General features: G+C 43.9%; 1 protein-coding gene across 3 annotated transcripts in view; it reads left to right on the top strand.

Moving 5' to 3' along the window:
* Nucleotides 1-25,888, top strand: part of LOC106604958 (AF4/FMR2 family member 2) — a 176,305-nt gene that overhangs the window by 33,074 nt on the left and 117,343 nt on the right. For 2 of the 3 annotated variants that reach the window (XM_014200134.2, XM_014200133.2), the window contains exons 2-4: nt 5,592-5,712; nt 13,371-13,421; nt 13,898-14,809. In XM_014200134.2, coding sequence (XP_014055609.2) covers nt 5,592-5,712; nt 13,371-13,421; nt 13,898-14,809 — 1,084 coding nt within the window. The remainder of the gene's footprint in view (nt 1-5,591; nt 5,713-13,370; nt 13,422-13,897; nt 14,810-25,888) is intronic. The other variant, XM_014200135.2, reaches the window with a different exon arrangement.

The following is a 25,888-nucleotide window of genomic DNA, read 5'->3' as shown; positions in this document are numbered from 1 at the left end:
GAGTCATGCAGTTCCGGTTTATCAATGTCTCCTTTTGAGGTAGACATTGAGTGTGTTGTTTCTGGACACTGAGATGATGTTATAGCACATCATGAGGTCTGTTTGCTAAATTGGGTCAAAATTGGAAATTAGCCCCTTGCTCTTCTTCAAATATTCATAACATGACATTTCAGATGTAGAGCAGCCCCAGACAGTGCTCCCTAATTGGCCAGTGCATTTATTCATGGTCTCATGTACCATATTGTTATTGGAGGGAGGGAGGGAGGGAGGGAGGGAGGAGGGAGGGAGGGAGGGAGGGAGGGAGGGAGGGAGGGAGGGAGGGAGGGAGGGAGGGAGGGAGGGAGGGCAATACAGACAGCGAGAGAAGGAGAGGGAAAAAATAAAGAGAACGAGAGAAGAAAACCGACACTTGATTGTGGAAATTGAGGGGTTGGCCGTGTATTGGCTGTGTCTTTGTGGCAAGCATGGCACCTCCATAGTAACGCAGGATCACTGGGAGTGCAAGCGCAAACAATGGCCTCCTTGTCAAAAATGGAACAAATCCCTGAGGAAGAGGTGTCAGTAAAAAGGTTGATAACCTGGCATCTGGCAATTACTGCCAGGCCAAGTCATTAATCAGAGAGGCTCTCAGTCTCTTACTCCGACCGACTCAGCAGCAGTAGCAGTCGCAGACACACCATGGAGCACTCCTCCACTGAGGCCGGGACAGCCCTTAATGTGCTACGTTTGTTGTACCTATGTTTGTTGCTTATATGGGAGAATAATAATGAATAGCCTGGGATGACTGATCTTTAAAGACCTGAGGAGTTTGACTTTGAGAGAATTCTGATTCAAATTTGTTCCTCTGTGGAGGTACACAGTGTGTGTACCTGTGTGTCTGTTCTGTCTCTGTCAGGCCACATGTGCTGCCTCATGTCACACATGGAAGTGGTGTGTTTGTGTTGTGGATGATAGCAGCCGCAGCAGTGTGAGTTCAGATGCCCACTTGAGGCGGAGGAGGACGAATAGGACACTGCAGCAACACTGGCACGGCTGCCGCATGTCACAGCTGGGCTGTGTGTCGACACTGGCACCAACACGGCTAGCATGTCATAGCTGTTCACTGTGGTGACAGGGGGAGCCCTGCTCTCCTCCACATACTGCTACCGACACAGCCATCAGGCTCAACCCTGGAACCTGGGGTAAAAACCTATCCTCACAGCTGTCATCAGGCTACAGTCCTAGAACCTATGGTAAAAAAAAACACTATCCACACTGGGTTCGCTACAGAGAGGTAGTAGATACAGTAAGAGAGAGAGAATGTGTGTACTTCAGTAGTGTTCTCTATAAGAGTCGCCGCGTTGTAGTATCCTGTCATTACAGCTACTATATTCAGCATGGCAATTACTGCTGTGCCCACTTAAGAAATAGAGACCAAAGTTTATGCTTGTGCCATGTGTAAGAGAGAAGAAGACTGGGAAAAAGCATGTAAGTTAGTGTCTCGTTATTTTGCCATTCTTATACAGAAGCATATATAGCACAGTGGCTTTGACAACAGCGTATTGTTGAATATGTTCCATCCAAGACAGACACTAGCTTTTCATCATTGGATGTTTTATTAAATTTTGCTTCATACATTCAGAGTTTTAACTTCAGGAATGCTTGCTATTTTCAGATGTCTAGTTGTCATTAAAAGATATTCATATTAGAAAATTAGACATGAAGAATACTGGATTCCCTTGTGCTCGCACATCAAACAAAGATTTCTGTGGCAGGCAGTCAGTTCTCCTCCCCCAACCCATCCCCATCCCCTCCCCTTCCTCATCTCTCTCCCTCTCATCTCAAACCCCAAAGCACATCTTTCTATAGAGACCCTCACTCCAGACTCCACTAGACCTGGCAACCCCAGGAACTACCTCTGATAAACCCTCCCAATCTTCTGATCATCACCACAGTGTCTCTCTTTGAGGAATCAGAATGAAAAGGGTTGCCGATTTCACCTTCCCTGCTCCAGCGCTAATAGAGTAGATAAGCAGGTCCATATAATTAGAAACCAGTGAAATAATTGTAACAAGGGGCTAAATGCCTAGCTCTAGTTTTAATTAGCCGGTGCTTGAATTAATAATTGCCGCTTTTTAAATCAGAAATCAGTGACTGTTGTTTAGGCCGCTAGATTGGAATAATGGTGGTGGTATTGGCTGCTTTTTACATCTCAATATGTGCGTGTTTCACTGTGATGCACACTGGGCCTGGGAGGGTAGGGGAGGCGAAAAAACCTGGGTCTATTTGGTTATCTTCCAAGTGCAGCGTAGCTCAGCCAAGATTAAATTCATTGGGTTTACGGTGGATATCAGTATTCGTTTTTTTATGTTATGTTGGAAAGAGCCAGGGGTGGGAGGCAGGCCAGGCAGTCTGCAGGGGGAGGAGAAGGAAAGAGAGGGGAAGAGAGAAAAAAAAGCTGCCGATGCTACAATTTACAGAGAATATCATCATCAACATCACCATCATCATTATAAAAACCCTCTCTGCTATTTAAACCATCGCCGGAATGAGGAAAAATATATGCTGTATATCTCCCATATGCCATAGAATTAAAAAAGGGATGAAGCAGCAGTGTCATCAGCTATCTGTTATCTGTTACCACTGTAACATCATGCCTCCATCGCTTTGCCCTTAGAGGATAGGTGGTTCTCTACAGACACTGTGTTAATGACAAGTCCTGACCTCACACCTCTTAACACTCGTGCATTAGACACAGGACTTAGTGGCAGGGGACTGCTCGGGCACAGCACCCTGGCGCCAGTGACAGCTGTAAATTTGATCAATCGGACTGTCAGGGTACACTGGCAGGTGTGGCAAGCGGGGCAGGCATAAAGATAACTGACATCTTGCTGTCATTACTGCTAGGGCCCTGCCGTCAATCTCGCCCTGATGCATTCGTTCCCTTCTTTCTCTTCCTCTGTTATTTTTCTTTCCATTAAAATAATTGCCTGTCGCCCTGAAACGGGGCCTCACTTTTCTTTCCCCAGGTCCCCCTTTCCAAAAGAATTTGGTGATGGATTAAATGCTTTGGAAACACCATAGGACCCGGAGGTGTGTTTGGGGAGAGCAAGGGCAGATTGAAGGCAAACTGATTCCAGCTCTCCGTTTCTGTCTCCTATCTATCACTGCCAATTGCTGTGCCTCTCAGGCCTGGGATTCTCATGCAGTGTTCATCACAGCGACAGAGTCGTAGATGGGAAATGGGTTTATTTGGTTTGAGAAAGCTGTGAAATCCTACTTCATAATTTTAGGGGTACTGTATATTCAGGTATTTAAGTTAGAGTTTTTTGTTGTTGTTATTATCACCAGCTTGCCTTTTATTTTATTTAAATTGAGCAATTTTGTAACTTTCAATCACATTAGCGTCAATCAGTTTCAAATTGAAATCCTCATTTAATTGAAATCATAATAACAAAAGGCACTGTTAACAAAATGGCTGAAACATTTTGATGATCACACAGTGCTGGGTATTGTTTAATGTGCTGTCTATATAGAGTGGTTACAGGCAGTACCATCTGGTATTTCTAGATGGAGAGCAGAGCAGGTACTCAGGCTTGGCTTTCCATTACCCTTGTCAGTGCATCACTGCTGTGAGTCAGTAGATAATGTGTGCTGCGCTCCGCTCTGCTCTGCACCGGCTGCATGTCTGTCCCAGGTTTGTCCCTCTCACCTTCTACCACCCTTTACACCACTACAGAACACTACCGCATTGCTGTCACGTCCCCAGCCCTGGCTGGCCCCTCCACAGCCTGTCTTAATGCCCTGCTCCCCAACGGACCCCAGGGGGCTTGGTGAAGGCCCGGGGCCATGGCGCTAACGCCGCTACGTCGCTACGCTAGCTCAGCTCCCACCGCTCCGGGAAGAGCAGCAGCAGTGGTGGAGGAATGTGGGACATTATGCAAATGAGAGGGCTTAGAGCAGGGCTCTAATCAAGCGTTGGCAGTGGTTGGACAGCCGCAGGACAGCTAGGCGCAACTTTCACATCAGCTGACAAAGGAGAAAACAGCTGCATGTTACACTGTGGATTTATTACACTGCCTGGCTGACGATAAGGAGGCTGATATGTCTGCGCCGCTCACCAAACAGGTCTAACAAACCTTAATGGAGACGGTGAAGCAGGGGGTTTTCATGTAAGCCAGTCAACCTGTCTTTCTAGGACAACTTTTATTTTCAGTTATTACATATACTGGGAATGTATTTACTAAACTGGCATATTGGGAAAAAGTCAAATTAAGAATTAGATTGTTTTTTGTATGCTCTTCAATGTAAAGAAATACAAAGTGTTTAAAAAGGAATCAACATACACTAAAGAGCCTAGAATTCAAGTCCAATTCAAGTCCTGGCACCCAAATGGCAGAAACCAGCCTCCTCCTGAAGCTAGGACAGCAGAGTCCCTGACCATTTTCTGAAAAACCTGAAACCCTACCTTTTCAAGCAGTATCTTAAATAATCCTCCTCCTCACCTTGACCCCCCCCCTTCTAGCTACGTTATTGAGTAAAACATGACTTTCTATGCCTGTGCAGTGGTGGATAAAGTACCCAATTGTCATACTTCAGTAAAATTAAAGATACCTTAATATAAAATGACTCAAGTAAAAGTGAAAGTCACCCAGTAAAATACTTGTTGAGTAAAATTCAAAAAGTATTTGCTTTTAAATATACTTAAGTATCAAAAGTAAAAGTATAAATCATTTCAAATTCCTTATATTAAGCAAATCAGACGGCACAATTTTCTTGTTTATTTTTGTTTATGGTTAGCCAGGGGCAGTCTCCAACACCCAGACATAATTTACAAACAAATTTTACAAATCAGCCTAATTTAAAAAATAATAAAAAATAATAAACAAATACACACAAAAAAAGCATTCATGTTTAGTGAGTCCGCCAGTAGGGATTTTCTCTTGATAAGTAGATTAATTGGACCATTTTCCTGTTCTTTTGGGTGTCAGGGAAAATGTATGGAGTGAAAAGTACATTATTTTCTTTAGGAATGTAGTGAAGTAAAGGTAAAAGTTGTCAAAAATATAAATAGTAAAGTAAAGTACAGACCAAAAAAACGACTTAAGTGGTACTTTAAAGTATTTTTACTTAAGTACTTTACACCTCTGTGCCTGTGATATGTGGTTGTCTTACCTAGCTATCTTAAGATGTATGTGCTAACTGTAAGCCGTTCTGGATAAGAGCGTCTGCTAAATTACTAAAATGTAAAATGTAAATTCAATAGGTCTACATCTTAAGACACGCTCTGTGTTGATAAATAAACTGTGCTTTGAAAGTCATTTGACAATACATTTGCTCCTCTTGGATAAGCAATCCCTTTCTTTCCAACAGTGCCTTGCCTTGGCAGTGTTTTGTAAGTATTTGTGTGACAATCCACTTCCTTTATCTCCGGGGCCGACTATCCTTCATCTGCTTAGTGTCAGCTTGTGCCTATTAAACAGATATGGGCTTCCCATACATCTTTTCAGGGAAAGGGATTTCAATGTTTCTCTGTGGCATGCCAGCTGTGATTACTCTGATTCTACTCTGATGGTCTGGCCTCGTCTTCTTCTACTTGTCTCCCCATGCAGTCATTACGAGCAGGACCGCAGTGCGCTCAAGAAGAGGGAGTGGGAGCGGCGGACTCAGGAGGTGCAGCAGGACGAAGATCTCTTCTCCTCCGGGTTTAATCTGTTCGGGGAGCCGTACAAGGTAAGGGCCTGGGAAGGAAGGAGGAAGGGGTGGGGAGGAGGGTAGTCAGCATCCAGCATCCATCCCTTTTTCTAGGACATTACTTGGCAACAGGCATGATGGAAGTTGCTAAATAAAATAAGATTACTCCTCCAACTTAAACATGTATAGATGTATAAAGAACACATTAACCCCCAGTAACTGAGCAGTCTTGTGAGTCTATCTCCAGTCTACTCTGGCTCCTCCAGTCTTTGGGTTCCATCAGTGTCTGCCAGTCTCCAAAAGCACATTATCCACTGCCTGCCAGATCTGTGTGTGTTCTCTCATGCTCTGTGTGTTACTGGATGAATGAGACACCACAGATGGTCAAAACAGTATTTCTATAGTGGGCCAAAAGTAGCTTCTTCTATGCCTTCCCTCATGTCCTGTTACTTTATGTTATATTAATTGAAGGGATTGGAGACAACTGACTGCGTCCAAACAGATTACTATCCATGCGGGGGCTGTAGGAATAGACAGCTAATGTGGAAAGGATAAGATATTACAAATGTTGAATTGTTTAAAATGATCTGCTTCTCTATATTCCTTGAAATGCTTTGCAATTCATGCTGTTATGTTTTGCTGTAGCGTGTATTTTCCATTGTGCACTGAACACACTGAATGATGTACAGTAGAGTAATGACAAATGTGAAAGATGATCACACCTCTCATGTGTACGTCATGGAGGTGCCAAGCAGTCTCAGTCCTTCATGTCTCCCCTTCTCTCCTGGATGATATGTATCCATTGGCTGACTGGCTGCAGACAGGTGACAAGACCGATAGTTGAGGAGAGTGTGTGTGTGTGTGCGAGTGCAAGTGTGTGTGAGTAGCTAAGCAGTGTCAATAGAGAGGGATTCTCCTGTGTATGGGTTGTGAGCAGGATCAATGGAAGCCTGAGGTATGAGGGCAGTCAGGGCATTGTTCCATAGCCACGCTTGGGATCTCTCAGCTAACTAACTGGACAGATGGGGGACTCAGTCAATAGGACTGTCATGTTTTTACTAAGGCCAAGGTGTCCCTTTTTAAGAACCCTATCTTCTTTCTCAATCACTCAATGCTTTCTCTTCTCCCTCTCTGTATCAATCCACCTAGGTTCTTTCCCCTTTTACTGTATTTGTGTTTTCTGTCATGGCCATTCCGACAGACATGGAAAACGGTTATCGCTGTAATCAAAGAATACTGATTGTGATAACTGCCATTGTAACTGTGATAAAATTATCACAAATCGTATTAAGTCCCATTTAATTGAGATATGTGCACTACAAATGACATGTGCCACAAATATTCTCACAAGGTCCCCACGTGTTTCTTGGGTTTTGGAGAGCCATCTAGTGTATTTCCCAACATGTTGTGTTGCTGCATTATTTCCTCCTCTGTACCAGCCTGATTGGGTAATTAAAAGTGATTAAGACTGATTTGAATAAGTCCTCGTTATCCGCATCTGGTATAATTCATCATCACTGCAAAGGAAACATTCCTTCAAGATCATACACACTATTTATACTTTCATACAGTAAATAGCTTTCTAACACTACAGATTATCTGTAAACGGCACCTTTAGAGAGAGTGTGGCTTTCAAGGAAAGAGGGCGTGGAACCTGTCCATCACATCAACATGGAGGTAGACGTATTTGTGGAAATAAACAAGTAGTGACTGTGTCCCCTTTGAAGGCTAATTGCCCATGTCACATGACATGGTGCAGTCTCCCCTCGCTGCGGCTTCGCTTCAATAGTGGATCAGCGCCACCACACATAAATACACACGCGCACACACAGGGGAGCACGCACGTGCGCACACAGACGCAACCGTTCATCTTCATCTGATCGCCCACTGCTCCTCTTAGCCTGGGAAATTAGGTTCCAGAACACATGAGTGTTCTCTTAAACACACGCAACCTCTCTGCAAACTGGGTCACCCTTAATGACAGAAAAACAGGCACACAGAGCTATCTACTCCCTTTATTTTAATTTATACTAAAACAGGGTGTCTCTATCCCTTATATAGGACTGTGTGAAATGTAATTGTGGATGCTGGTATGTGAGTATGTATGTGTCTTTGTGGAAATGGGGTGTGTTTTGGGGGGTAGGAGGATGTGTCTGTTTTTGTCTGCTCGTGCTCATGTTGGTGTGTTTGTGTCTGTGTGAAGGAATGCGCTGGCCCAGCATTCTTCCAGTGAGTAAGCAGACAGACAGCAGGGGTAATGGGGAAAGGAACTCTCAGTCTAGGTGGGTGGACTGCTACAACCCAAGAGTCAAACAAAGAGCAATGTATTAGCCTTTCAGTAAATATGCCAAATATGCCAGTTTGGAATGTGACATTTGACAACATTTTACAGATGCTGATGTGACTGTATCATGAGGGAACATCCTCATTCACTTTGGTTTCGATTAACAACAGCTAGAGTACAGTGAGGTCACATATTAACGTATGTATTGTCAATCATGTAACTGCACTTTCCTAAATAGAGATGGCTTTCACCAGGCTATACTGTAGTTAGAGGATTACAGCCTGAGACAGATCTGTTCTCCAGACCCCCACAGTGTCAGCTAATAGTCATTGATGTCATCACATCTGCAGGAAAATGGACTCTCCACTCCAGGCTTTAGTATTTGGGCATGTAAGCTGGGGGACTTAAGGGCCGGTAAAGATGATGTGTGTTTAGAAACCAATGTGTCCTGTTAGTGCATGACTGGTTCAGCGATACTTTCTCCTTAGCTTTCTCCTTAGCCCCCTCTCTCTTCCTCTCTCTCCCAGCCTAGTGCTCAGTAGAGAGTAATAGCAGTACTTTCCTCTCCTCTGTGAAACACTGTTTGTAGTTCTCCCACATCTCAGGCCGCTATTAGTTAATCCCCCTTTAATCCTGTTTAATGGAACTATGCTGTTAGCAGCTATTTGGGACTGATTTACTGCTTTCCCAGCTCCACTGGCACCTAGAGAGACGCCGCACAGCCGAGGAGAGCTGGCTGTGCCCTCAGAGGTCCCCTGCTCCCCCTGGCTCCCCCTGGTCCCCCCTGGCCTTGGTGCCATCAGCAGGATGTGTACTTCGTGTACTCCCGGGACCCCTCTCTACCTCCTCCTGGACAGGTCTCTGTGAACGCACAGCCAAGTTGTTTTTAAAAGCCTGTAAAGCCCAGTGAAGGTCAGGCCTTTGGACTTCAGCCAACGCTGCTGCACCACTCTGGCACAAAGAGACCTACCTTTTCCCCCTCAAGGCAAATATTCCCAAATAAACCTTCCTATGCCCCTCCCTCCTTCTTCCTCCTTCTCCCTCCTCCACCAACTGCTGAGTCAAGAGGAGCAGCAGAGTAAATGAGGAATAGCTGCCAAGTTATTCAGCCATTTTCTCCATTTTCTGCAAATGTATTTTGTGTTCCTCCTCAGTCGTCAGCTCCGGTACTGGATGTTTTATTCATGGGCACCAGCATTACTGTTGAGGAGCAGACTCTTAGAGATGGAGAAGGAGATTAATTAATTTATTCAATGCTAACTTTTGCTCTCCATGGGTGTAAGAGATGCAATATAAAATAGTTATATTTTTTAGAATGTAATTGTATATTCCCCCGACCGTCATTGCTGTCAGATTTTATCAATAGGTTTAAAAAGTAGGATTGCGTCATATTAAATTATTAGTCCATTACGTTCCCAGTTTATTTCCGAATTGTATTGTGGTTTGTTGCTGATTCTGTTAGGAGGCTACCTTACATCTACTAGCTCCTGGATCCCCTGCTGTCGTTAGTGCTCTATTGATTTCAGATGATTTGTGCTAGGTGTTTACTCATGTGGACCCATATTGATGCTCTTTATTGGGAAGCACTAATGGATATTATGCAAACTGCTGAGGCTTTCTGCTCCTGCACCAGTGAGGAAGGGAGGCTTTTACAGATGGGCTTACAAAGGAGAGAGACTATTCAACAGATAAGGATAGCTGGATGAGTCTTTGCTCTGGGTCTTTAACTCATTCTTTTTTTTTAAAGACTTAACAGATTTAAGTTTTCAGATTTTTCTTAATTTACGAATTGAAGGCAAATAACTGTTAACAGATAACCACATGGCCCATTGTAAACACTGCCAATCCCATGACAAGCAGTGTGAGAGAACAGTGCACATAACATCACTGTAGGATCAGCCTACAGCCCATCATAGTATTGTATTGTAGCATCAGTGCAGATTATTTTATCCTCGTATGAGTCTATAGGCTTTAGGCTAGAGACAATAATGTACTGGCACACAACTCCAGGTAAATAAACTTCTGACACAAATATTAGTGCTGGGATGACATAAGATGGATTTATTTCTTTGTAAGGTCTCAAGGACCCTATATAATATCCCTGTAACATATCCCTGTAGCATGTGCATTACTCACCATCCTCACTTACAGACAATATATGAAATGTGTCAATAATGTATTTTCCACACAGAATCCCATTCACTCACATCCTTGAAAATCCACAGGAGTCCTCTTTACTATGCTGTGATATGACAACAACAAAAAGCAAACTTTGTATGGATAAAACCTACTTTCCCCTTCATACAGTACTGTATGAATCAGCTCATAGTCAAATTAGCTTTTCATTTTGCTCTTTGTTTCTCAGTTAAATCATAAAAGGCTAGCATTAAGGCATGATCCCAGTGAGGTGCTTTACGATTGCTTGGCAGAGCCGTGATGGCAGAGCTGTGGTGGGGTGGCAGAACTGTGGTGGCAGGCAGGGTGTGAACTGTGGGATCTGATGCTGATTTAGAGAGCAAACGCAGCCTCCCATTGCGAGCCTGTTGGCCTGCACAGAGTGGTATTGCCCTAGTGCCCAGACCTGGCACATCACTACTGCTGCCTGCCACCATACAAAGTCTGTCTCTTTAGTATTCTCCTATTCAAAGGCTTTTTCAGATCCTCACTGCAAACACACACACACCCACAAACACTTCAACAGAGCTGCTTCCTGGGGAGAAATGTCCATTGACAAGAGGCCAGCTGCTTTCCTCTTGATGAGTGCCTTTCTCTTTTTAAAGCCTTTCCCATTTGAGTTGAGAAACACGGCAGGCAAAGGTTCATCAGTCTCCACTCGTTGAAGAAATGCCATATGCTCTGATTTAAGAAATGAAGTATTAGGCATGTCATTGGAAGCCTTTAACGTAATGGGGATCAGCTCAGCATAAGTCTTGTCAGCTGATGGCATGAGTTCATGAAGGCAGTGGAGTATAGTAGCCTTTGTTCCATAAAGATAAGGAGTTCTGACGGAGGTACTTTAATCATTGTTTAGAACCTGCTACAGTATGGCCTCCTGGGTGGCGCAGCGGACTAAGGCGCTGCGTCGCAGTGCTAGAGGCGTCACTGCAGACCCGGGTTCGATCCCGGGTTGTATCACAACCACCCGTGATTGGGAGTCCCATATGGCGGCGCACAATTGGCCCAGCATTGTCCGGGTTAGGGGAGGGTTTGGCGGGGATTTTCAAGTAGGCCATCATTGTAAATAAGAATTTGTTCTTAACTGACTTGCCTAGTTAAATAAAGGTGTAAAAAAAGTATATAATGAGGTTTTAACAGGTTCCTTCAAAAAGAAAAACAATAATTAAACATCTATTTACAGGAGTGTAACAAAAAAATATAGTAGATAACATTGTTATACTTCTCTGTTCTAGTGAATCTACTCCAGTCCTCAGCTGTAGTTAGCCTGCAGTCAGACTGCAGTCAGTGCACTGAAGGACAGCCCTGCTCCAACTCAAGCTCCAGGTCTACTCCAGCAGCCCAGGGCTTCCTTCTCTACACAAGAGGCCTTTGTGCACTGTCGTCCACATTGCTTTCCCCTCACTGAGAATGACAGCATCTGGGAGGTCCACAAGTGCCCCTTCAACATCACACTCACTAAAAATATTGAGCCCTCACAGCATGGCTTAAATAACCTGTGTGTGCTTAGGCTCCTCTTTGGACGATACACAGACTGTGAAAAACAGACTGCTGCTTTGGGCTGGTTGCTGGTTTTTCAAACACAGGTTGCTGTTACTGTTAGGGGGTTGTCTAGGCTGTCAGGGCTGTTTGAGGCTTATCCCTCTCTTGCTTCTGAAGTTATGACTGGCCTGATACAGGGGTCACTCCTTAGTGTGTATCACACACGCACTCAAACCCTACACTCCAACCCAAGCAGTCCAATCTGCCACCTCAGGTCTCTTGGCCCTCCCACCCCTACGGGAGGGCAGCTCCTGCTCAGTCCAGTCCAAGCTCTTCTCTGTCCTAGCACCCCAATGGTGGAAAGAAGGACACATTTCTTTAGCTTTAACTATGTTATTGACGAAAATGTACTTCTTATGGCTGTGATATGTGGTTGTCCCACCTAGCTATCTTAAGATGAATGCACTAACTGTAAGTCGCTCTGGATAATAGCGTCTGCTAAATGACTCAAATGTAAATGTATCACTGCTCATTGGAGACATACTGTTCTTTTGGACACATCCAGGACTTTAAAAGATCCTTTGAAAGCTATCCTGTTTTCTAGTTAGATACCCCAGAAGCTTGTTTTATCTCCTCCTCTTTCCCTATACCCCTGTGTCCTAATAAACTGCCACTTTTTCTGTCCCTAATATCAACCTCCCCCATCACTGCTCAGCAACAACTACATGGACAGTAACTCGGCATAGTTATCCATTTGGGTGAGCTTAATTGTAATACATTTTGGAACAACAAGTGCATGGCCATTAGAGTTTTATGGTGGACATTATAGTGATGCTGTGCAAGGTCAGGGGTGGTCAGGGGTGAGTCTTGGCAGAGAGCAGTTTAGCCCTAGCTGGCATCTTCTCTTTTTATAGAGGTCAGAGGTTAAACACCCAGCAGATAATTCCCCTTCCCAGCAGCATAATGGCTCTTCATGCTCCACACCCTCCCTTCCCCTAACCATCAACCATCATTTGATTATTGTGCAAATACACAGGCTTATGCTTCCTGAGTCTGACAGAGCGTTGCGCTATTATCACCACCACAGTCCTCTGTGATACCAAAGGGATACGCTGCTACACTGTACATATTTATCATTTTTTCCTTTGTTGCCTTTGAATAGCCTAATTATATCCCTATACAGAAAACAGCTTTGCATGGCTCTGCAATTTTATTGTACGACTGAAATGAGTCTTCATTTGCAGTCCTTTTCAAACAGATGTTCTAATTTCTGTTTATATAGCGTGCATCTTAGCATAATGCATCTGCAATTGTTGTACGTTCTTACTAGGCTCTTACCTCTTACACGTAAAAGACCAGTAAACACAGGTTTGGGCTGAATTTAACAGTAATGTGTTGCACATTAAATAGAATGTTGCCTGTTATGAAAGTAATGAGTTTGGGGGTGGTTATGCATGCCTTTTGTCTGAAAAGCCCAGTATAAAAGAATTATATGCTGAACTAGCCAAAACAAAACAAGTATTATAACTTGGGACTTTTGCTGCAAAATTATTTTATTGGAGGTTTTCCTACAGATTAAAGTGTACCCCTGAGAGAAAGGATATTAGAAGACAGGAGTGTGTTAACATTGCCACATATCACTATTGACTAAGAATACAGTTGAACAGATTAGAAGATTATCAAGGTCATCCTATTGGTCTACTATATTCCCCCCAGTGTGACTAGATTATAAACTACTGTCTTTTTATACTGACAGACAGAAGCAACCAGTCTATCCACTTTGGGGGGGACCAACAACCTAAACAAGGTATCTATTATCTATAGATCCACACTAACAATGCTTGTTTTAATCACTTGTTTAATACACGCTAATACACCAACTGTGCCATCTTACAGATGGATTTATTAAAGTGCTTTGGATAGAACTATAGTTTCATACATATTAGACTCTGTAATGATAGCTGTTTATAGCTTAGAAAAGGGGCTACTTTTTCATTTTCAGAGTTGCTTGATATACAGCCTAATGGTCTTGCTCACTGAGGCATGATTGCACCCTTCTCTATGCGCGCACACACACATCAACCTCTCTCTCACACACACTGCCTGCAGTGTTCCTGGCTGTCTGTAATTAGGTGTAGCTCTGATGACCTGCTGCTCTCTGTCTGTTGTCAGAGTAGTGGGGAAATGATGATAACATGGTGGAGGGGGCTGGGGGGTATATAGTAGGAACTGAATATCTATACATTATACATCTCACCGTCTCTCCTCTCTCTGTCTCTGCAGACCAACAAAGGTGATGCTCTGGCCAACCGCGTACAGAACACTCTGGGGAACTACGATGAGATGAAGGAGCTCCTGACCAGCCACTCCAACCAGAGCCACCTGGTGGGGATCCCCAAGAACTCTGTTCCCCAGACCCCCGGACCCAGCTTCTTCACCGAGGGGGCCCAGAGGACGAGCAACAGGACGGGCACGGGGCACAATACCACCTCCATGCACCCTCCGCCCTCCTCTTCATCCCTGACCAGCTCCACCCGGCTGAGCGGCCATCAGAGCTCCAAGAAGTCCCGCTCCTCCGACTGGTTGCAGGGAGCCCACTGCTCCAGCAGCACCAGCACCCAAGAGGTGGGGGTGCAGGGAGTGGGGGTACCAACCAGCAGCAGGGGGAAACACTTGTCTACCCATGAGCAGCAGCAGCAGCAACCCCAGAGACACGAGGAGCTGTTCAGCTCACAGGGCGACGCCGTGGGCCACAAGGGAGACTCCAGCAGCAGCCCCAACTCCTCCACCTCCAGGAGGCATGGCGGTGGGCAGCAGCAGGCCCCTAAGGCCCCTTCGGCGGCTGAGCATGGCGGATACAAGGACAGCAACAATCATGTTAAATCTCCCCTGGAGCAGGAGCCGGGCTCCCACGGGTCCAGTTCCCCCGTGGCCTCCACCTCCCTGCTGCCCAGTGGCCTTTCCACGCCAACCTTCCCCCAGGGCCTGCACGTCAAGCCCAGCGCCGTGCAGCAGCAGAAGCCCACGGCCTACGTTCGGCCCATGGACGGCCAGGACCAGGTGCCCCTGGACTCCCCGGAGCTCAAACCTCCTCTGGAAGTGGGGGACATGGGCTACAGCAACCTAGCCTTTGGCAGCAACACCACCAGCTCCAAGAGCAAGCTGCCCAAGCTGACCCTGACACAGACTGGGGAGGTAGGTACCTGCATGATTCACTTGACTCTACAGTACACACACACACACATGGCTTGTTGATAGATAGCAAGTTCTGGGGAACAGGTCACTTGTGCTGTGTTAGATCATCTGGCAGTAGGAAGGGGAAAGAGGTTCAGCCAGATAAGTTTGGCCTGTGACTTTCCCCCTGCATGATCTGTTTTTCATTGAGTCCTGGCAAAGACTGAGCCTGACATAATGGAGAGTCCTTATTAATAATCAGCCGTTCAGTTCTCCTCCTCTGGCGACTCCTGCTCCTCAACCCAGCCAGCTGAGGGGCCACAGGGTTAAGGGGCCTTCCTTACATCCACTCCACCACACACACACACACACACACACACACACACACACACACACACACACACACACACACACACACACACACACACACACACACACACACACACACACACACACACACCCTACAATCCCTCACTATGAAATGAATCTCGGGTGGAAAATCACTCATGATTAATAGCCATTTTAATTCACATGGGCCCGCTTTACTTATTCATGTAACCAGTTTTGACATATGATTTGTTTTGGCCTCACTGATGGATTGTATTACAGTTAGTGTTTTAGCATTTACCCTATGGTCTTATAGGTTTATGTATAATATATCCGAAATAGGTAATACTGTATAAACCTTTGTTTTAGCCTCCAGATATTTGGCTTGTTCCTCCCATAATATTGTATGTAATTGGCTTGTAATGTATATATGATGATGATGATGAATGCGTTATTATTTCTGAACAGTTTACAACACTGTAAAGTAATACTCATCAGTTATTGCTGGTAGTTGAGAGGAATTCTTGTTTAATACATTTATCCCTCCTTGTAGCCTCTTAGCTTGACACAGTCAGACCATCTTAGTCTGGAGTCATTTGTGATCTGAAGGCTTGTCATGTCAGTCCATTTGTGTGTCAGCAACACAAGCAGGGCTGAGAGTCTATTGCTGTGATGACTTTAGCCCCGACTGTTTATCTTCTAATGTTGGGAGGCAAGGGATGTTCATTTTAATGCAGGGAGCGTTTGTCTCAGCTCTCAGCCAGTGGCGTGCTGGAGAATATTTTTGAACCAGACAAAATGGGCCTGCTGCTTTTGAACGCTTTGCAGGTTAACACAACATTCATCCTAATGTATTCTCACCTGAGGTCACACACTCATTATTTTAGAAAACTTTGTCCACCTGATTGGAATCCGCTCCGTTTAATCCTGAACATAATTAGCCAAGGCGTACTGTCTCTCTCTTCTCTCCTTATCTCCCCCTCTTCGCCACTTAGGACAGTGCACGAGGAGAAAATAGCTACATGGTAGGGATCCAATTTTAAATATCCAAACAAGATGATAACCATACCATTATAAGACCAGACAGAGTAAAATGAGAATTGGTGCAGATTTATTTTGATACATTAGGGCATCTAGGCTACGTTTACAAAGGCAGCCCAATTTTTCCATGAACTGGTCTTTTCGCCAATCAGATCAACTTTTTTGCCAATTGGGCAAAATATCAGAATTGCCCTGCCTTTGTAAATGCAGTCCTAGAGGTATATTATAGATCAGGATTCCTCAAAGGAGTTGACTGAGAATTTCATCATGGCTAAGACTAAGACGGAAAGAACTAAGGAGGCCCCACTCACCACTCACTCTACTTACCAGTGATAAGGATTCATTTCCCTCAATTATTGAATTAAGTCAAATACATGTTTTTCAAAGTATTTGAAGAATGATGTGAGGTGACCAAGTGATGACTGAAGCGACTGCACATACTTTTCCTTGAGAATTTGGACTTTGTACCTTTACTGTACCCACTCTTTACCAATCAATCTCCTGCAGCCTCTGTCTTCACTCCTTTCCCCACCGTTTCTCAGTGGCCAGCCTCGCTAATTGAGCCACTATAGAGATTCTGCCATGTGGGAGGTCAGGCCACAGTCTCCAACAAAGAAATGCATTTGCAGTATTCTTCCTGTTATTGGAGGAAGCTAGGAGTGCATGAAATACAGCGTCTCCTGTGAGACTTACTCCTCTACACACCATGTCCCTGTATAGCTAACACATAAATAAGTAGATAAGCAACAATAAACAAGACTGACGTATGATTGAACAGGTTGACACACAGGCACCCAACCATGGCGCGCCAACCAGCTGTTCCCTTTCTTTAATAGTGTAGTCGAAGGCTATTCCCCACTACAAATTGCGGTATCTTGAATCTTGGAAGCATATGGCGCAGTTACACCGTACAGTTAAGCATGTGGCAAGGCTGAAAACCTGGGGGATTTGGAGAGCTGCTTGTTGTGCCCGGGATGCGGTCAGCTTAGAGGAGAATGGAGATGGATGTTGTTATTGGAGCAGGAAGGGAAACGGGGTGGGGAGTGAAGGCGAGGGACCCCCTGCACAGCACAGTAGAGCATAGCGGAGCCCAGCTGGGGAGAGATGGGGGGTGGAGGTGAGCACCATCTCTGCTCGTTCACTGACAGATGAGTCACTCGGTAAGAGACGGGGAGGAAGAGAAAGATGCAGATAGAGAGAGAGAAGGGAGCAAGTGAACTGAAATTGAGAGACACGCAGAGTTAGTCAGAGAGAGACAGGCAGACAGAGAGAGAGAGAAGCGTCCTTTTAAACATGTCTGTCAGGAAAAGAGAACATCTTCAAGAACTTTGATTTGATTTTGTTTGGCTTTGGTTTGTTAAAAAGAGAAGATTCTATTGAGCTTAGTTTCATGAGTGCCCTCTGTTTTGTTGTATCCTCTTATATTTATCCAGGTTTCTCAACAAGCATAGGTGTAGAATAACTAAAGCCAGAAAAATCATCCCAGGTTGTATTCTTTCTCGTTTTCAAGTTCCCACCTGGATAGCCGTTGTTTTAGTGTATGTGGTAATATTCATATGCTTGGTAATTACTCTTCCCCTCATGGCCGTGTGCAAGAGCCCATCCCTAACACTACACAACCCGTTGTTGTTGTTTTAAAGCCTAATTAGATTATCTTATCCTCAAGCTCCTCCGTCTAACATCCTCCTCTACTTTATACAAGCCGAACCCTCTGAAAAGAGAAGCGATATCACTTTCATCCCCCTTTCAAATCAAACGGGTGTGGGAGAGGAGACTTCACAGGCGTGAAATGTTCCTCTCATTCTCCGCTCTGCCCCTGGAGAAAATATTTTGACAGGTTGAGTGTAAAATCCCAGAGTGATAAGGGTTTGCTAAATGGCTTTGGAAGCATCCTGTTAATACTGAGGCTATTGATTAGCGGCCTAGCTGCATTCACTGCTCACTCAGAAAAGCTCTGCCTGGCCAGCCTCTGTGTCAGAGAGGGAGTATGAAACATTGACAAGCAGATAACACCTATTGATCCCCCCCCCAAAAAAACTGTTATTGCACCAGGCATTACACAGGCTTTATAGAACTAATAGCCTTATCGCTAGCCTCGCTAAGCACAAGATTTGACGAGACAATGAGAGGTTTAGGAGACGCTCTTCATGATGGATATGGAAGAATATAGAGAAAACATTTTACATATTCAATGCATTGAGGATTTGTTGTTCTCTTTTTCTCAAAGCCCTTGAGACATTCAATATTTCTGGCGTGGTATAAGCCTAAAGGCTTGAATATGCCTCTATTCATTTTTTTCTCTATTTATTATACTTACCTGAGTGGACTTGAGCCGGTTGAAAGGTTTGAAGTATGTGCATTGATAATACTGATAAAGAATAGGCTACAGTCCATATTGTATGGGCAAGGGGCTGGTGGTCTAAGCTGGAGCATGATGACGTCATTCCTATAAGTTCATAAGGGCTGTGAATCAGAGGAGACACACAGTCGTCTGTTTCTCCGACATCTGTCTGACTGACTGCCAGCCACCCATCAGACTCCAGACTTCTGTCTGTCAGCTAACTGCCATCAGATATACTGAGTGCGTGAGTAAGAGAGAGAGAGAGAGTGTGTGCTGCATAGCAATGGCCCTGGCCCTGAGCTTGTCTCATCTAGACTGCTAAATGTGTGGACAGGGATTCACTCTCATTAGACTGATAATAGGAACACAAGGCCCGGAGCCCGGAGCAGATCTGACCTCAGTTTAGCCATGTTTCCCCTCCCACCCAGCAGCCTGCTGATGTTAAAGGCCTTGTTTGCTTTTAGAGAGTCGAAATTAACCATGCTGCTGTCTGATTTATATTTTATTATAGCCATCATACAAAAAAAATTTAATGGAGACCCCAGAAATGATCATGAAATATTATTTAAAATAATCACATACTACTGTAGAATAATAATAGCATGTTTCAGAGACAGTGTTTTGGAAAGGCTGGAACAGTAACTGGATGAGTCCATTTCTCAGACAGACAGTACATCCCACGCTGACCAGCAGGTTGGCTTATTAAAACAGCCCCTGGCGTCATGGGGCAGAAATCTTTATCTTCCGTTCTGTGGAAGCAGGCTCCGTCTCTCTCTCCCTCGCTTGCCGACTCACTGGACAGACAGGAAGTCAGTTCCAGGAACATTTGATTATGCAGCGCTGCCAAGACTCACAGAGAGAGGGGGGGGGAAAGAAAGTGAGCTTCCCTGGAACAAAGCCTTTACCCTCACCCTGAGTTTGAGTCACCCTGCCTGGAGTCTCTAGTCTTTCCTCAAAGGAAGCAGTCCTGTTACAGACTAAGGTCCCAACCTTAGTCTGTCAACACATTTGTCATCTCACTCCTCATACTGGGTTTAGGTAGATAATAAATAAATACTAACAAGGCTCTGACATATATTCTGTGTTATTTTAGCTACATATTCAGTTGTTTCTATTTGTATGGATGATAATGAACCTAGTATAATATAATTTGGGATGTCATGAACATTTTCTTTGAGCACAGTTTTTTCTCCTCACCCAAATTCACTTGCAGAATCCCTTTATGCCCATATTGCTTTTTACTTAGACATTTTAATCATACATTACACACCAAGCTCACAAACGTTGTTTGCTTGGATTTGGCTTTGAAGTCTAGTTTTTTGTGAAAGGGTACATTTTGCTTATTTGTCCATGTCAAGGAAGAGGTGTTAACATTTTGATAATGTTGTGTTAAGTGAACCCAGAGACGAACATTGTCCTTACAAGACAGTGTAATTGGGGATGACAAGGAGGTATTGGTCATCACAGTCGGCTGGTTTGGAGATGGAAAGAGACAGAGAGAGAGGCTGTGGGCTGAAGTGTTTGGATTTGCTGTGAGAGCACACCCTGAGAGACTGGGGTTAAGGGGCTGATGAGTGAAGAGAGAGTCGGGCCCAGGTTGGCCTTTCTTCTCCATGTTGGATGGATGCCAGCTCTCCTCTCCCTTGATTTATACTGTTTACAGATCCATTATATTTAGTTGAGAGCAGCAGGGTTTTACTGTTGCATATCTAAATATGTCTGATCTTAGATCAGATATTAAGTACTTTAAACACTACTAAACCATTGATATAGCCCCTAACACCTGATCTTGAACTGACCAGAGTCCACAACATAACAACCTTCTTTCAGACATGGCAGATCAGCCTCCGTTGTGTTTTACCGCCTGTAGGCCTCTCGATAATGACTCTCTAATATGACACAAATGAAAACAGAAAGGCACTTAGATGAAAGGAGATGTTAAAAAACCTATTTACATATAATAATTTATATAATTTAGGGGAAGCCGAGCGCATCCGTAGGTGGGCCTGGTGAGAAGAGATAGAAATTGACAACGCGTGAGTCGTGGGTGAGAATTAGGTCACCCACTAGGGCTCACACACACTTCCTCATTCCTCACCCACTGCGTTTCACCCAGTCATGCTTGATGGGTTCTTCCCAGCCGCCTTTTTAAAATCACTTTAGAGTTCATTAATGCAAGTCTTTGGTACAAATGTACTGATCTAGTGAGTAATGTGGCTAATAAACATAAAAGGATGTGCTGTAACTCAGTCCTGGCAGACCCCCTCACCAACAGAGAGGAGGGTAAAAAGGGAAATGAAAAGAAGAAAAAAAAAGCTGAGATGAATATCACAGTGTAAGAATGGATCTGATCAAAGAAACCTGGAGGTTGAAATGGGTTATTGTGCTTTTTCCTCCATATATTCTGTCCTGTTCTTCTTCTTCTTCTTTGTTCACAGCTTAGTGTCTGCACAGAATGTACCATGCTTTAAAAATCGATATCTGCTTTTTGTGCTTAGTTCTGAGCATATAAAGAATATCTGACTATGTTCAAAGCCCCTCAAGGCATTCCATATAAATTGTCCTGTATTGTATACCATTAATTGAATCACAGCTTTATATGATTCTGAAAAGTAAATACATAAACAACACGACTAACAAAACCTGAAACTTTATAGTAAGACTACTTTGAATGTTTCTCAAAGGGGCACGTCAAATAGAAGAGTCCCTCTTTAAACTGAGGTCAAGAATATGTGTTGACAATATCCTGATGGGAGTTCCTTACACAGTGGGGTGACCTGACCTATCCTCTACTCCGCTCTGCTCTGTGAATGAAGACTGGAGTGAACCTGCTGGTCAGAGACAGTCCACTCTTTGAAAGTGAACAGCACTTGTTCACAGTCCACTCTAAAAGACCCTAACTGAACCAGCTCACCGGCTAGGTGACACTCCAGGACTAAACAGTGTCTTCAGAAGGCCTCTTCTCTGCCACATCCCCAGAGATAATGGGCTCCATTCACACTGTGGAGCCACCCAAGCACCAGGCACGCCTCTTATTGTCCTCCAGGACGGAAACCTGGGAGAAAAATGGCCACCCCTTCGCTCCCTGTAGAGTAAACCCTATCTCCCAGACAGGCCCCTGGTAAAAAATACTGCAATATATAGGGAATAGGGTGCCATTTGCGATGCACAAAATAAGCTTCCTCTCTTCCTCAACCAGGAAAAAGGGACAATTATTAGGAGGCTTCCCCATTAGAAGTAAACAGCTGGGATCATTTGCATAATACCCATCAGAAATCTTTTTTTTTCAGGGCTGCTTGTCAGGGGGGGGAGAAAAAAACAACAACAATAAAAGTATTTTCATTAGTGCTGCTAGAATCACAACCTGTTTATACATTTCTGCTGCTTCTTATTGAAAAACCAACGTAGAACTTGTATAATACCATTCCTACTCATCGGTCAATTGATTTAGGAAAGTTGGGATTTGGATGTCGGGAAATGTCTAAATGATTTAAAATGAGAGAATAACTAGGTATTAGGTTTGTGTGTGTGTGTGTGTGTGTGTGTGTGTGTGTGTGTGTGTGTGTGTGTGTGTGTGTGTGTGTGTGTGTGTGTGTGTGTGTGTGTGTGTGTGTGACTGTGTTATTCATCTGAGCTTCTGTTTCTCTCTGCATGCTGTCTGATGCTCATTATTTCCTTGCTTGTCTGAACACCTTTTCTGCTCTGTGGTTAAGAAAAGGACGAGTTTAAATAAGGACCCCTAAACTCAGCCGCATTCAGTATCTAATGGATTATCATAGCATTAGTTCACATTCTTAGGGAATTGGGAGGAATCAGCAGCTCACATTTAAGTACTGAAATAAATGTTACACAAAAAAGCATGTATATCTTTAGATCAGAGAATGGGTGGTAGGAAGGAAAGAAAGTTGGATGTTGATTCCCGTGAGTGAAGGAGTGGAAAGGTGGTTTTAGGTTGCGAGGTTGAGAAGAGGTTTCAGTTAAAGGGTCGTTTTTTTATTTCTCTGAGGTGGAGGGAGTGGAAAGGGTAGATTTGATTCCATCTGGTCCCTATTGGCCTTCAGCTATAGTCGTGGTTGATTATCTTTTACGAAAGATACCCAGTGCTACTCTCTGCCGGTCTCTCGGAAAACCACAGCATGTTTGGATATTGAATTAGAACATTTCTGCTTGACTTCCCCATGCCTCGTAGGTAATACTCCGTTGCAAAGCACCCATACATGAGCAATGATCTAAGGGCTCATCAAATGCATCCCCTCCCTCATCTCCTCCCCTCCTCTCCTCCTTTTCCTCACACCACATGTTTTCTGTTAGTTTTAGCCCCTATAAATACGGAGTGATGGCAACAGAACACAATTACACTGTGGATTTAGTATGCTGTAATTGCAGGGGAGCATGATAAACATACTCTCATAGAGCCAGCCCATCCATCCCACCCATTTACTGTAATGGGGACTAGGAGAGGTCACTCCTGTGTTATCTATATAGTAAACCCCACACTCACCTCTGAACAGTATCTCACTCCCCTCACTATTCATCAATCCTCATTCCTTATATACTTTGTTGTCTCTTGGAATGAGAAATTTATTTGTTTGCTTTTTGAATAGATGCAAATGACTATGAGTTATCAGTAACACTGAAATGGATTGGATATCCCAAAGCCAGTCAAATATTGCAATACAACTATTACACGCATACTATCAATGAACAAATGGCAAATACAGACCACATTTAAGGTTTAACATTACATTAAGCTGTTGGAAATCTGGGCTCAGTCAATTTAATGCAACAGAAAACCCTGAGTCCCTAAATTACTTTTCCCTCTCCGCCATCCAAGCATGGTTCATGCCTCTTGCCCTGAAAAAAAGAAACGCTTTATGGCTCTAGGCATTGCAAAACAATACACTATGCGGCCTACTGGTAGCTCTTTAGTCTTTTTAATTTATTTTTGATGCTCTCTGCTGTCGCTGAATATCTGTGGTGGCTTGTAATAAAATACCCGCTGTGCAATTTTGCGAGTATGTCAAGCAGAGCATGACCAGATATGCAAATTTAACACAGAAGAGCAAAAGTGGAATTTTTTGTATTTTGCATCTGCAGAAGCTGTTAAAGGCAGTTTAGAAAACCATGAATATATAATACAGAGGTGGCCCGACCGGAGGCTAAACCCTATTTATCAGCTGGGAGAAATAGTTTGTTATTTTGGTTTCAGATATTTTTTAGAGAGAGAGAATGAGAGTATAAAACAGAGAGATGTAAGTTGCGATTAGATCTGTATGAATGACAAAGGGATTTGGAGGGTCTCAGTGTGGCTCTCGCTGTGAGGGTGAAGTCTTCTGACTGGAGCCCCATGAATCTATTGAGCGTAAATATCAAGGTCAGATCATCCCTCAGCTACCATATACTGACTGAGATCCTGGAGACAAGCGTATACACTCTGCTTCTCCTACTTCCAAGTGTGTGTGTGTGTGTGTGTGTGTGTGTGTGTGTGTGTGTGTGTGTGTGTGTGTGTGTGCAGTAAGTATGTCTGTGGTTATTTCTTCTCCAGCATAGTGAAACGACCCTGATCAGTCACAGCAGTAAGCAGGTGTTGATGACTCAGGTAAACTGGCCCGTTTATTGACAGTGAGAGTCCTTAGTCATGGAGTCAAATCTAAGACGTGATGGACGATGCGTATTACTGGCTGTCTGCTCATGTTTAAATGTAGCCCTGGCACTGCCGGTGGATACATGAGCCGTTAGTCTGCTCTGGGGTCAGTTCACACCCCTCTGACCACACTCGGGTACCTCTGTGCCCCTGCAATAGATCTCCATGCCACCCTAGCCTGCCTTCCACTCTCTATAACACTTTAATTGGAGATTATTTAGTTGAGTTTAGCTATTAAGAAGATTCTCAGCTGGATTTTCTCTGAGCTTACACGGTTTGCGTTTTTTGCATCAGTGCTTTACACATCAAATCTGCTTGGTTTAAGGAAATAGGAATTGTGTTGGCTGAGGAAAGAACTGTTGTAGGAAGAATCAGTCTGGTGTAGTAATGCTCATATAGATCCTATACTTCATAGGATTCTATAATTGTGAGTTAATAGGATCTTTATGATAATGCCATCCAACAGACAGTTGTTATTTCCTCCACTCATCATATACACTACCGGTCAATAGTTTGGGAACACCTACTCATTCAAGGGTTTTACTTTATTTTGACTATTTTCTACATTGCAGAATAATAGTGAAGACATCAACACTATGAAATAACACATATGGAATCATGTAGCAACCAAAAAAGTGTTAAACAAATCAAAATATATTTTATACTTGAGATTCTTCAAATAGTCACCCTTTGCCTGGATGACAGCTTTGCACACTCTTGGCATTTTCTCAACCAGCTTCATTGGTGCGGCAGGTAGCCTAGTGTTTAGAGCGTTGGGCCAGGATCGGGCTATCTTCTGTATACCACCCCTACATTGTCAAAACACAACTGATTGGTCCAAACGTATTAAGAAGAAAATACATTCCATAAATTCACTTTTAACAAGCCACACCTGTTAATTGAAATGCATTCCAGGTGTACCTCATGAAGCTGGTTGAGAGAATGCCAAGAGTGTGCAAAGCTGTCATCAAGGCAAAGGGGGGCTACTTTGAAGAATCTGAAATCTAAAATATATTTTGATTTGTTTAACACTTTTGGTTACTATATGATTCCATATGTGTTATTTCATAGTTTTGATGTCTTTACTATTATTCTACAATGTAGAAAATAGTAAAAATAAAGAAAGACCGCTGAATGAGTAGGGGTGTCCAAACTTTTGACTGGTACTATATATATGTTGATTCAACCAGCTGCAATAGGATGTTGTTGAGCAATCCTATTGCAGCTGTTTGCCTTATAATTGTACATTGAATGTACAGTACATATATTTTTTTACAGTGTAGTTTGCTGTAGTGTAGCCTATCTCCCCCATCTCCACCTAACATGTACACAGAGTGAGACTCCCCAGAGGAAGTATTGATGAGAATTTGGCCTCCCTGTCCTGTGTGTACTCGGATCTCCTGGAGTGTGGGTGTGAGCACAGTGGTGTGAAATACTACAGTGCTTGTGTGCAAACACACATGGTAAGAATGAATGTGGTGGTAGCTAGCTGCACTGGGACCATGCTGTGAAGGACTACTGATCTGACATTGGTTCAACTTCTGTCTGACCTTTACTTCACTGGTGGGTTCAGGTGAGAGATTAACCAGAGGTCACTTCGAGATGGCACTTCCCGGTTTAACCTCACTTCTATTGCAGACTCACGCTGAGTCATATGGTCGTGTTTTGAAATTGTAAGATAGCCAGTTGTAGTGAAATCCACAATGTGAGTCACTCTCGCACATTGCCTTTTGCGTGCACATCTGTT

The sequence above is a fragment of the Salmo salar genome, chromosome ssa05 (assembly GCF_905237065.1).
Source record: "Salmo salar chromosome ssa05, Ssal_v3.1, whole genome shotgun sequence".
NCBI lineage: Eukaryota > Metazoa > Chordata > Actinopteri > Salmoniformes > Salmonidae > Salmo > Salmo salar.
Note: the sequence above shows the minus strand (reverse complement) of the source record. Positions and strands in the feature narration are given on the sequence as shown.